The sequence below is a fragment of the Manis javanica genome, chromosome 9, assembly GCF_040802235.1.
Source record: "Manis javanica isolate MJ-LG chromosome 9, MJ_LKY, whole genome shotgun sequence".
Lineage (NCBI taxonomy): Eukaryota > Metazoa > Chordata > Mammalia > Pholidota > Manidae > Manis > Manis javanica.
In genome coordinates this window covers 29347494-29361749 of record NC_133164.1, presented here as the reverse complement: position 1 = coordinate 29361749, position 14256 = coordinate 29347494, and the positions used below count along the sequence as shown (strand labels likewise).

The 14256-nt window shown below is 32.7% G+C and overlaps 1 protein-coding gene across 7 annotated transcripts in view; it reads left to right on the top strand.

Annotated features, from left to right (window-relative positions):
* The window catches only part of UCHL3 (ubiquitin C-terminal hydrolase L3), a 125520-nt gene that overhangs the window by 80087 nt on the left and 31177 nt on the right, over positions 1–14256 (top strand). For 3 of the 7 annotated variants that reach the window (XM_037010268.2, XM_037010265.2, XM_037010267.2), the window contains exons 2-6: positions 17–28; positions 7148–7276; positions 10472–10628; positions 10992–11077; positions 12877–12924. In XM_037010268.2, coding sequence (XP_036866163.1) covers positions 17–28; positions 7148–7276; positions 10472–10628; positions 10992–11077; positions 12877–12924 — 432 coding nt within the window. Of the gene's footprint in view, positions 1–16; positions 29–540; positions 680–7147; positions 7277–10471; positions 10629–10991; positions 11078–12876; positions 12925–14256 lie in introns of those variants that run through there. The other 4 variants (XM_073212502.1, XM_073212504.1, XM_037010266.2 and 1 more) reach the window with 2 other exon arrangements.

Here is a 14256-nt window from a genome sequence, read left to right as displayed (position 1 = left end):
CTGTGTTCGCTTGCAGGTCACCAACCAGGTGAGTGCGGTGTCGGCCGCTCGGGACCCCGGACCCCCGCCCGCCTCCATCTGTGCGCTCCCCGGGGGTCGGGGGTTCGTTCCCTGAGGGCCCCCCTTGCTGTGTTTCTGGGGGCGGGCCGCTCTGGCGTCCGCGTCCCTCCCACCTGGCTCCTGCCCCCGGCTGCCTCGGCCCCTCCTCGGGTCCCAGTCCCCCGTGATGACGTTTCCGGAGGGTTTCGGGGTCCGAGGTTTGAGGGACGTTTGCCCTGTGCTCCTATTCCTCTTCCGTCTAAATGCTGGTAGTGCGGATTCCACGGCTTCCCCACCCCGTACCTCCTGGGTGACTAATTTGCCTCCATCACCTGCCTCCCAGCCTTGTGAACTCGCCCACCCAGTCCCTGTAATTTCATCCACCGCCTGCGCTGTGAAATCACCTTCCAATCATCCTCTCTTGCCCCATCAAGGCACCTCTCTTCCCCGCCACGCCCCTTTCTCTTCTAGTCTCTTAAAACTGGTATTTAGTTGGTTTTATGCCACAGATTAAACTCAGTATATTAGTTCCCACGCCATTCTTTGCCACCTACAACCATTAACGTCCGTCTGGGTATCGGAGTCGAAAGTTTGGGGAACATGTCCCAGCCACTCTGATTAAAAGAACAAGTGCTGCCAGGTACAAACTTTTGATTTGCTCAGGTGTATTTTTCTTGTCCTGTTTTCATTCTGAACAGCTTGCTTACTTTTTACTGCCTTTTTAGTTTATCATATGACATACTACCCCCCACCTCTCATATAATCTTTCTTCCTGTCATCAAGGAATAACAACAACTCGTCAGGTATATAACTCCGTTTTCTGTTTTCAAAGCCCGTAGAAAATACCTTATATATAGAAAGTAGATAAAAATGTTTTAATGTTGGCAGCAAATCCTTCATCTTCTTATTCAGTTTATTATATGCTTTTGAAATGACTATTATTCTCCCAACTCTTGTCTGTTTAGTAATCTGGAAATGTACAAAGTTTAAAATCTAGCATATATCTCATTATTCTTCAGGTGGTATTTCTTATCTATATTGATTTCCTTTTGTTTTCTCCCTTTGAAATTTGCTGTTCATTTTTTCTCTTAAACATTTGATCCCTTTGCAAAAGAAAGAAAAATCTTCAGGTTGAAGAAGTCAGTATTTGCAACTTCTAGTTTAGTGTCATAGGAAAGAAGCATATTTCTCTCACACTTAATGTGAAACTATTTTACACCTTTTGAAAAATCAGTTTACCATAATCTGAGCTCAGTTCTTCTCCATTGATTTGTGTGCTTGTTATTTTACCACAGTGTTTTGATTGGTGTAGTTTTAATGTAAGTCTTGAAATTGATAGTAGGAATCTTCCTACTTTATTCTTCATTTCAAAATGATTTAGGCTGTTCTAGTTACTTTGCCTTTCATATTAATTTTAAAATCAGCTTGTCGATATCTACAAAAAAAATCCTGTGATTTTGATGGTGAATGTGTGTCTAAACTATGTTTTGGAGAAAATTAATATCATAACATTATTGAATCTTGCAATCCAGTAAGGTGGTATATAACATCATTTACTTGGGTCTTCTTTGATTTCATTAAACAGTGTTTTGTAGTTTCAGCATATAGATCTTGAACATAACTTGTTAGATTTATACCCAACAATTGAATGTTGGTGTTATTGTAAATGATACTGTTTTAAAATTTCAATTTCGAATTGTCCATTGCTATGTATAAAACTAATTGATTTGTATATGACTTATATCCTGCTACCTTGCTGATTCACTTTACATTAGTGGTTTTTTTTTTTTGTAGATGGTTTTGGGATTTTCTATATAGATAATCATATTCTCTGTGAATAGACTTTTATTTCTTCCTTCTTAATCTATATGTCTGTCATTTCTTTTTCTTTCTGTAATGGTTTGGACCTTCAGTACAAAGTTGAATAAGATAGATAGAGAAGAGGGTATTCTTGTCTCATACTAGACCTTAGGGGGAAAACCTTTGTCTCCCTCATTTTTAGATATGTTAGTTTATTTGAGAAGTGCTTTTTGTCAGGAAAGGAAGTTCCTTTCTTTCCCTAGTTTGCTGAGAGGCTTTTCTTTTTTTTAAAATCATGAATCGATATTCAGTTTTCTCAAATGACTTTTCTGCATCTTTTAAGATGATCATTTAAGGAAGAAATAATACCAGTTCTACATAAACATACAGGAGGGGGTATACTTCACAACTCATTTTATTACCAGAGAAGCCAAAACTGCAGACCAATATCCTCATGAGCATGAGTCTAAAAATCCTCAACAAAATATTAGCAGACAATGCAGTATTTTTTATAAAAAGGCTAATATGTCATCACCAAGAACAGTTTATCCAGGTATTGCAAGCTGGTTTACCATTCAAAAATCTATGTAATTAATCATAACACATTAAAGAACAAAACTATTTTTAGATGGTACTGTTATTTGTTCGTAAGATATAAGCTTATATAACTGGAGACTTACATGCTGAGCTGCTATTAGATCTTGTTCCTATACAAGAACTGTTCCTTTTACAGTTAAATTGATAAATTGTAAAACAGATTCACTTATTCATATTAATTAAATAATGTTTGGGGGATACCTTTTATTATACCTGGTATCTGAGCATGAACCGGTTATACTTTGGTGGACAAAACATTCATGGTTTTTTTGCTTTTCATTTCAGTGGGAAGATAGACAATAAACAAGTAGGCAAACAATTAGCAATTGTTGCAAGTACAATGAAAAAAATTAACAGGGTACTGTGATGGAGACCATCAGGAAAAACAATAGGCCATTCTGAGGTGACATAAACAGAGAAAAGATGTTTAATATGTGAGTTAGTACACTATTTCTGGCGTGCTTTGGTACAGTTCAGTTTGTTTTAAATTTATTAAAGGAGCAATGTGCTTTTAGTGGGAGAATAGGCAAGTATCTAAGAAGTAATTAGTTTTAACCAAAATGTCTGTGGTTATTTGTTTACTCTCTGTGTGTTAATGGTAGAACTGAGAATAGAAAATGAATGGAAATTTAATTGACTGACTTAGAATTTGGAGAATTAATAAATTAAGCCACACAATAAATCCCAATATCCATCCCTACCCTCTCTTATTCCCTCAAAGGAACTGGCCTTTTACTTATCTTGATTTTACTCTGTTACCATTTAGTAGTTGCATATGTTATTGCTGTACTCTTAGTCAGCAAATAGTATTTCATGCTCTATGTTGTCCTGTATGTATAAGAACAATCAACATATATTTACTATATACAGATTGTTATTAACTGTGACACATTAACTATTAACCATATATCTCAGTAAATGTGGTAAGCAATGATTTCTCATGTTGGTTAATATGCTGTCAATCCCTTCTAAGAATATTGTGTCATGCTACAGATAGGACTTACCTAGAATAAACAAGTTAAGTGATAGAAAAAGAAGTATTCTAATTTAACTATTAGTTATCTTCCTAATTCTGCATCTAGCAATTACTACTAGTGTACTTTTACTAATAGTAATATCAAGCAGTTACTATATAATTTCTGTATAATTCAAATCATTAATAAATTAGTAACAAGGCAGAATCTGTTGCTGCCTGAAGGAGGCTATTAAAGACCAAAGTGGTTTTAAAACAAGTCTGAAAGGAAAGTATTTTTTGTTTCTTAAATTTATAAAATCAGAGTTGTTATCTGTCACCTAAAGAATGCGGAGGCATTCATTATAAATTAGGGCCAGAGGCCGTTTTTCAGATAGAGAAGTCTAGTTTGCGTGCAAAACCTGGGAAGAAGAGATGCTTATAGACTCTGAGAACTGGAAGAGTTCACTGTGGCCAAAATCAGAGAACAAGATATAAAGAAGATACTTTAGGTAGTGAGAGTAAGGTTGGGCAAGTAAAGAGAGACCAGAGCATCCTGGAGCTTTGCTTGTGGATTCTGGCAGTGTGATCTTCAAAAATCCTGTAAACTGCCAGACTCAGTTTTCTCATTGGTTAAAAGAGTACAGTAAAACCTACCTTGCCAGTTGCAATAAAGGCAAAGTCCATTAAAGCTCCTAGTATGGTCTCTGATACATGATACTCTTAAAAAGTATTTACAGATAATTGAAAATAATTTTTATTTGATGGAAAATTTATCATTGGACCATAGAAAAAGCATAAATTGACCAAGGATCTTTTATTTGCACATACTCTAATTTACTAATTACTTTTCTTGATTGGCCAAGATTTTAGTGGCATCATAAAAAAATCAGTGAGCTACAGATTTTGTTTGTTGTTTTATTACCAAGAGTTTAGAAAAACTAGAGGAATGGTATCAGAGGTTGTTAAGTCCCTTATCCTGCTTTATGCACACAGGGTGCTTCGAATTTTGTGGTGATGATTTTGCAAATGCATATATAGAGTGCTTTGTGAGTTGTCTAGAGAGATTTTTTTGGTATAGTTTTAGAAGTGTGACTTTGGGTTTTCTCCCAGTTTTCTAAATTTAAATAAAATACATATCTCTATCAGTTCTATAGATTTATAACTTACCAACTAAATATAACTATTGTAAAAAATAACACACTTTCAAAAGTTGGAAAATAAAAAGTTGAGTCTGTACCACCCAAGCTAACTGCAGTTAGTGTTACAGAATGTCCTTCCAGTCTTTCATTTGCATATGATCATTTTAAACATAGGCATTTATTTTGTTTTTGAATTATAAAAGTAGGACATCTTTATGGTTTTCCAAAAATGTGAGAGGTAAAGGTAGAAGACCCCCTTCCCCATCCTTCTCCACTTCCCAAAGGTAGCTGCTATTAATACCTTTGATTCATATTATAACTTCTCATGTGAGTCTTACTTTGGAGCCAAAGGATGCATCTAATGTACTTAATAGATACTAATTGAGTTGATCGTTATAACAAGCTCATTTCATCAGCGATATTAGTAAATAGTTAAGAAAAAGTGTGATTCCATGTAAAACCTTAGCCTTACATTTTAACTCAATCTGCTATTTAATCATTCATTCCTCATTTTGATACTAATTAGTCTCACTACAATTGCTGCCTTTGGATCTTGGTACTTTTTATACTTGTTAATTTTGGCTAACTTGGAGTAAGTTTATAGTAAAGGCCCTTTACTTCACCACAATTTACTGGATTTGTCCAGGCTGTCACTGAAATGTTTAACTGTTCCTTTGAGTTTACAGCACAGACATGAAATTACTGTGTTATATGGTACCATCTTGTTTTATTATTTTATGACAGTATGACTTTTTGGGGGTACATGAAATTAACAAGTTTAAATAATCTTACCTGGATTTATAATTTCCTTAGCAATGCACCTTTTAGAGCTGTCAATCTTATGCAGGTAGTATTCAGAGTTGATTAAAGAAATGCCTTGTTTTAGATTAGGAGCCAAAGGTATCTTTCCTACGTCTTTAACTTGGCATAAGTAAAAATGAATATATTAAATACTCATTTTAAACATAGCTTAACAGATATAGGTAAACATACAGATGACTAGATTATCTATTAAAATAAGGATGTAGTCTTTAATTCAATTCAACAAATATGATTTGAATGTCTGTATTTCTGCCCGGTACAGTGCTAGGCAATGGGATCAAAAAGATGTGTGAGACACAGTGTCTTTCCTTGCCTTTGTGGTATGTTTTAATCCTTCTGGGTTTCTAGAAAGAATTGAATATTGAAAAGGACATAGAGTAGGAATTTTGGAGAAAGTGTAGAAGGGAGAGAGAGAAGTAATTTAGAGTGCTTTAGTGAAACTTTATTAAAGTCTGGAATCATGAATAGCAATGAAATGAACACTTGTATAATGTCCATTGATTTCTATGGCTACAGACTGTTAGAAAGCATGTGACTTGATGGACCTAATAGATGTTGAGCACGTTCTGCCAAAAGAAATGTTTTAATTTGGTATATTTCTTATTAAACATATTTGGGTCCTTATTTTTGATGAGTCATATTATTATTAAATAGACTTTCTTCTATAAGCAGAGAAACAGAGGGATATGGAGTGTTGCACTTTACTTAGGAAGGCCTTGTTTTATAGAAACTGTGTATGAGATGAATAGCACTGTTTATGTAACATGGTATGGTTTCCATTGGTTTTGCAAGGTATCATTTGGTGACCTAACTATACATGATAATTCTTCAGGGAAAAATGCCCAAGGCACTTTTTTATTTTTAAATTTCAGACATTGTTAACCAGTAGATACTATAATGAATTCTTGATGTAAGGTGTAATGATGCATTTTTAGAATGATTTTTTTTGTTTGTTTCCTCTGCTCCTTTTTTTCTTTCATCTAAAACTTATTTTATGATGGTGTACTTTTTAAAATCTCAACACATTTATTAAAAATTTATTGTGAAATTGACATCATTCTTATTTTTTATTTTCCTCTCAGCAGTAGATGAGGGTCTAACATTTTATTTTTCTATGAAATCTTAAGAGTTTATTAAAAAAACCACTAGTTTTTTGTTACAGTTGTTTTTCCAGATATGAGAGGCAATGAAGTTGAGTAGGTTTTGTTGTGTAGTAGAGGTCAGGAAGTCAGCAGTTTACTTCTTGTATCAAGCATTTTCTGGTGTTCTCCCAAGTCACTTGGACTTTTTTGCCTTTATATACTCTTTCTTCATTGATATAATCAGTGATATCTATCTATCTATCTATCTATCTATGTATCTTTAGGTAAGCAAGTGTCTTTTTCGTAAGTAGGTAAGATCAAACTGTGTTGATCTACTAAAATGATCCTTTATTTTCTAGAACTTAGATACACCTTAAAAAATTGAGTGCTTGAAATGAGTTATACATATCAACCAAGCCAACCATATGTGTTTGGTGAAGTCCTGGCTTACTATCTTCAATCCCCAATTAATGAATTATGAAAAAATGAGTTTTGCTTAATATATAATGCATTTTAAATGTTTGTTAATTGATATAAATAAATTGCTGTCTCTTCCCACCCTATTTGTGGAAAACCTGCTTTACTTTGTTCTTATCATATATCAGTAATATTTGTACCTTTCATTCCCTTTTATGTATTGGATACACAGTACATACATGTTGATTATTTCCCTGTTAACAGTATACTCTTTTGCTTTTCCCACCTTTTCCCAGTTTCTCAAACAATTAGGTTTACATCCTAACTGGCAGTTTGTTGATGTATATGGAATGGATCCTGAATTACTTAGCATGGTACCAAGACCAGTGTGTGCAGTGTTACTTCTCTTCCCTATAACAGAAAAGGTAATTGTTAAGAAGACATAAAGTTTCTTCTGGTAAATGCAAAGTTCTCTTTTGATGTTGAATTAAAAATATGCTCTTCTGTCAGAACAAATGACTCCCTTTTTGCATAAAATGAGGAAATCTAGGCAGTGGACACATCTTTCTTAAAGAGATGATATTTAGATTTGCTTTATAGATTATCAATAAAGCCCTGAGTTAGTGTTTTAAAAACTTGGGTAGTTTTCTTCTTTTATAAGACATGTTTAGTTTGCCTTAACTGTGTGTTGATGTAACATTTAATCATGTTTTGAGGCATATATGTTAGAGATATTAAGTACTATAATAATAATAAAAAGTCTTTCTTAGAAGTGTATGAATAGTGAATATCTTCAAATTTCAATATATAAAATATGTAATTTTTTTCAATATATATGTAAAAAGAAATAATTGCCTGTTTTAAGGAGGTATGTATAATTAATGCCATAGTTTACATTATTTTCAGAGTAAACTTGATTTGGGTGGGAATCACTAAACTTTATAGTTTAATTGGCAGATTTAAGATGTGTTGGAGATTATAAATAGTTATTCTTAGTTCTCTGTATTTAAATTCAAATCTCTGTATAATAGGCCTTTCTTCTAGAATGATGTCATGTAGGTATATGTATTATGGAACTAGAACTTTTAACTTCATTTTAAAACAGCTTTTGAGTCTATATCCTGATTTTTATTTTTAAACTTAGAAACAACAGGATGAGCTCAGTGGTTGTAAAAAATGAAGTCAATAGGAAGATGTGAGAGAAACGAGGTGTTGCTGAGTTGGCATATACCAATGTCTTAAGTTGGCATATTACCAATGCTCAGGCCGTCTTATCTTTCAGGACTAACTGGAGTCAGTTCTCATAGAGATTAAGAATTAGACTTTGCTCACTTCTAGAAGTTCCTGGATAATTTTCTTAATGCCATAACTAATCTCAGATTGAGAGAGTATAAAAAATATTGAAATATCTCTTTTTTCTACTTAAGTATTCTACAAAACAATTACTTTTAGTTAAATGAGGGGTATTTTTTCACATTTGCTGTTTGTAATGTAATATAGAAGTTTATAGAGTTATAAATGTTTTAGTGATTGTCCAGTGTTAGACTAAATTACTTTTAGTGGTGAGCTTATGATTATTCTGAAATTAGGGGAAGAAAAGGACATTTAGTCTTTTTTTAGTCCAGTGTTATTTTCACCTTCTTTGATTATTAAAATAAGGCAATAGATACCTATCCCAGGACTCCAATTAATTATAAGGAGCAGTAAAAAAAATTTTTTTAAATCAGCTCCTTAAAGGTCAGGCTTTCTTCGTTGCTTTAATACAAATGTGAATTTATAGTCCAAATTTTTTTTTATGACCTATTTTTTTTTGTAAGAATAAGTTGGATTTTATCTCCTTCATTTAGTGAGTCATCAGTATTTAAAAAAAAGCATGTTATCCTTATCAATAGGATTTATTCATTTAGTGGATCATAAGTACTGGAAAGCTTATTGTGCCTACTGCTAGGAAGCATACAAGTCTTAGTATTTATATAAATAAGTAAGTACTTATATTTACATACAGAGAGAATATAGTGGCATCTGCCATTTTTTGATGTCACAATTTCAGGCCATAAATGACATTGAAGTCCCTCAAAACATATCTAGAATGTTTTCAGATATACAAAGTGTTTCAGTCTTGTAAATTCTTATTTAGAATCTGATCATGTAGTTTCCGAGTGACTTCAGCATACTAATAGCAAAAGAACTCTCATAGATACTTCATTATCCTTTACATAAAGGCAGGTATGATGTTCTAAAGGTGTGCTTTATAGTAGCGCTTACCAGCCAATGAATCACAGGTGAAGCTGCTGTAAATTTATTTCTCTCTGGTATTTTTGTTGCCTCTAGAGCATGTATTTTCACTTCAGGGTGCTGTAATTACTTTTCCATTTTCCTATACTTGTTGTGCATCATTTTAGGATTTTTTTCTAAACAGTAAATCTTGAGAAGTTACCAATCTCACTGCTTTGTCAGCAGGGAATACTCATACTAAACAACAAGCTAAAGTGTAGGACTGCATGAACATTTCAGCATGAGACGTTATGATACTGAATCTCTCACAGTTCTTACCAGTTGAACTCACATGAATGAATTAATGGTTCAGAATCTATTCTGAAAATGTTACTTCAAAATTTTACTGAGAAGCACATTCATAAAAATTATTTTTGCATCATAGATGCATTTGTTACTTTAAGCAATTTTTTAATTATGGGTTTACTGCAGACATCCTTTGTTCCTTTACTTTCAGGGGTCAGCAAACTTTTTTCTGTAGAGGGCTAGATAGCAAATATTTTCAGCTTTGTAGACCTAAATGTTACCACTGTTCACTTTGCCTTCTAGTGTGAAAACAGCCATAGACAATACAAAAATAAAACTTTACTTACAAAAGCAGGCAGTAGGCTGGATTTGGCCTGCAGACTGTAGGTTGGTAATTCCCTACTCAATTGGAATCTGAAAAGAAAACCTTCTTTCTACTCTCCCCTTCCTTCTTCTTCTCATTCATTTTTTAAGCCTCTTTTTAAAAACTAGTTAAGTGAGGCACAGAGATGTTAACTAGCTTGCGAAAGTTACACAGCTAATAAAGGTGGAGCCAGGATGTGGGCTCAGGCAGGCAAACGTAGAGCCCATACTTTTGACATTCATCATATTGTTTTTAGAAACAGTTGTTACAGATATTGGTAAATGTTTGTTAGGAATATTATATGCTTATAAACACAATGTGAATTTTGTTAATATAGTGTTATTTAACAATATAGAAATGTAAAAGATAGAAAGTAAAAATCTTCCAGTGATCTCTAGTCCCAGAGATAATTTATGTTAAGTTTAAGTTTTTGTATGATATACAAAAGGCCTTTGGTACTTCAGACTTCTCATTGCATATAAAAAGTAAATATTTTAAAAACATAAATGACAATCATATTCATACATACTGACCTATAAGTACTCTATAATTGTGGATACATTTGAGTCAGAATATGTTCTTTCTAAAATGCTGTGTAGTATTCCATTAATATAAGTCATAACATGTTAAGCAACCAAATTCTCATTGATGAGTTTTAGAAATTTTCCAGTTTTATGTTTTAGTCCTTTTTAAGGTATTATTTTTATATGTAGACTATTGACTTTTTTTTAAATAGTATGAAGTATTCAGAACAGAAGAGGAGGAAAAAATAAAATCTCAGGGACAAGATGTTACATCATCAGTATATTTCATGAAGCAAACAATCAGCAATGCCTGTGGAACAATTGGGCTGATCCATGCTATTGCCAACAATAAAGACAAGATGCACTTTGGTAAGTCAGTTTTCATTCCTGCTATTCTCCGTTCCCCCCTTAAGTTATAAGTTAACTTACTGAGCAGTAGGTGGTGCTCTAGTTCTTTCTTTCAAAGTGTTAAAGAAAGCACATTTTCCTTCTTTCTTTTATAATGGGAATGTGTGTAGTGTTAGAAAAAATAATAACCCTTCTTATTCTTTTATATTGTTGATAAACAGAGGTTTAACAAACAAGGAAATAACTTAAGTCCTGTCATTTATCCCAATATTTTCATATTTCTAACTTAACAGTGAAAGGGTTTTACCTGAAAAATAGTTAGCATACTTCTAATATTTCATAGATATCAAGCCTTTGCAATTTTATTTTCTTTATTATTCTTAGAATCTGGATCAACCTTGAAAAAATTCCTGGAGGAGTCTGTGTCAATGAGCCCTGAAGAACGAGCCAGATATCTGGAGAATTATGACGTCGGTACCTTCTTTCTGTTTTGATCTCATGTGGGCAGTTTTGTGGGATTGTAGATTCTGTTTGGAGGTCTGTCTTGAAACTGTAGTTCTGAGCAATTATGGATTTTTTTGTATGCATTAAAAAAGGTCCTTGGTACTTCTCAGGTACTTTTTATCTGAAATATCCATAAATGTTGACAAATTGCTATTTCCTTTTTATGTCCAGAGCTGAATAAGGGGAAAAAAAAGCGTTTGATTTATAAATTTATAAAATATCTCATGATTGACTATACCTTACCATTCCCTCCCTATAATAAATGTATGCCTGGCAATACCCTGTGTGTCTTTCACTGGGAATTTGGAACAAGGCTGAAGAACAATGGAAATGACAAAGGTTTAAAGGTAGATTTTAGACCATACTCTAGCTCTTTTATCAATGGAATAATATTTTGCATGTGAAGACACAGTCCACATAATCTAGTTTTTAATTATACCATTTCATAGAATTGTTTTAGAGTGCTTTCTAAAGTTTATTATTTTTGAAATCTACTTTTCTTTTGAAGACTTTTTACCTTTTAATAACATCTTTAAGTAGATTGTAAGTTCTTTGAAATTAGAAGTAGTATAGTGTACAAATTATTTTGTTAGAGCAATGCTTTATGCAGAGTTCATGCCCAATAAATTCATTAATTTGATTATATTGTTTTAGCATTCTAACATACATTGATTATCTTATATTGTTTTTTATTTAAAAAACCTATAGATCTAATTAAACATCTTTATTTTATATAAAAATAAAATAAAAAGCATAAAGTCACCACCAGTAATCCCACCAAGGAGAGATAGCCACCATTAATATTTTTTATAGGGAGTATATGTACATAATTTTTTAAAACAAAGATTTGATCACACTGTAATACTGTTTTATAACTTGCTTTTTTCACTTATCACAAATGTATTACATACCCAGTAAGTATATATTTGACATCATCATTTAATGGCTGCATAGCTTTCCATTGTATGGTATTTTATTTAACTAATAAATTGTCAGAAATTTAATATTTTTTCCTCTTTTTAACTATTTTAAAAAATACTATAAGGTGTATCACTGTAGCTAAATCTTTGCAAATATCCCTAGTTATACATAATTATGTACAGTTATGTGTAATATATAAACTCCTAGAAGCATTTGCATGTTTTTAAGGCTTTATATTTATTGCCAAATTTCCATTCATAAATGTTGTACTTTCACCTGTAATTTACTACTTTGCCCATTTTCTTCATCTTTGCTGGTAGAGTATTATAATAGAATTTTTTTTAAGTTCAGGAAACTAAAAAATCTAGCTTCTGATAAATGCATGCTTTTTGCTCTACATTTCTAAACTGCTGACTGAAGCTGCATGATTAAACATAAATACAACCAGAGCGGCAGAGGAGCATGTAACCTGGAGAAACAGATGACATAAATTTCTTCAGTCTCAATCTGTGAGATGCTTACTTTATTCTGGTCTCAGTTGAATAAAGTGTTAAATGTTAGTTCTAATAATTAAATATGCTAAATGACACCCTCTTACACCTGGAGATTACAAATAATCACATATTCGGTTTTCTGTCATCAGAGATTAGTGGTTCGGAAAGTGCAGTAATTCACTTGGTTGCTCAAATTATTCTTAAATATTTAGAATTAAAGTGTTCCTAAACTTCCTCCAATTTGTTCTTTCTTAACAAAGCTTTAGATGTTAAATTTAGCATTGTTATTTTCAGTTAAAAACTTGGATATAGTCAGTTTTTTCTGTTAATACCTTGTATTCTTGTTACAGGCTATTCGAGTTACTCATGAGACCAGTGCCCATGAAGGTCAGACTGAGGTATTTCACTTTTTTTAAAACTTTTCTTGCCATGTGTAAATTTAACCACAGTGTTATTGTATGACATGTAGTTTTAGAAAATTACTTGGATTTTTTTTTTTCCTTTGAGGGGATATGCTTATGTAAAAGTAGTCATACTTCAGCAGAAGAACATGTTTTGACAAACTGTTAACATGCACTTTGATATTGGCCAGGTCAGTTTGTCAGATTGCTTAGACAGATTACAGACTGTGTGCTGTTTGCTCTGGCTAACGGGCGATCTGTGTTTTCCCTGTTAGAATCCTTTGACTTGTAAGTATTTTGAGAAAAAATCGATAGCCATTAGGATTTTCAAGAGTCTTTATCATCCCCAACTTCTAACAAGAAGCTATATCATTCCCTTTGCTCAATAAATTCTGCTCTGGGGCCATGTGGTGATCATCACCCTCTTGACTTGGTTAGCTAGTTCTTCAGCAAGGTCACCTCTCCTCTCACTTCTTTTTTCATTCACTTGGTTTCCCTCATTCCCTTCTTCCATTCCTTCTTTGCCTTCCCACCAAACCTTGAGGGAAGTTTGTCAGAAAGTGTTTCAGGCAAATGAATAATCAAAGTTATTTGTTGTATTTATAAGATATTTAAGTGTTGACATTAGAGTATTATAGATTTTCTTATTTTTTATCCCACATGTGACTTGAAACCACTCGTTGTCATGTATGAAGGTAATAGTGCCCTTTATGCTTTACTACTTGGTAAAAAACATGACTTGGAAATAGTGATCTTAAGTATTCCCACTGTCTTCAAAAAATTTTTTTAAAGGAATAAAAATTTAATTCTATGATATAACTGTAATTTTTCACAGATTGAACTGGAAAACTAAATGTTTATAATGAACCATGTAGGAATTTAAACATTAACTATCCATGTATACACCTTGAGTGCTCTCAGGTTCTGTCAGAGGTGTAGACTATTGCTGTTTTTTACTAAGTTTGCACACACAAGTGACATATCTAAATTGCTTTAACATCAGATTGGAAATTAATGAAATGCTCTATTTCTTATATTACTTTATATGATCCCAAGCATGTACTTAATCTTCACTATGTTTTGTTTGATAATTGTAAATTATAGAGTGTTAAAGGTAGCAATGATGATTATCAGCATGAGATTATTGTAAAGTATGAAAACAATTATTTGAAATAAAGCAACTAAATAATACATGTTTACTTAAAAAAACTCTTTTGCATAACATCTCTTGCCTCCTTTTCTTAATTATTATGGCTTTAATACCTATTTTTAGATGATGTTCACATCTGTTTTTCCAGACCCGAACTCCATTTTTTTCCCCATCTTAGA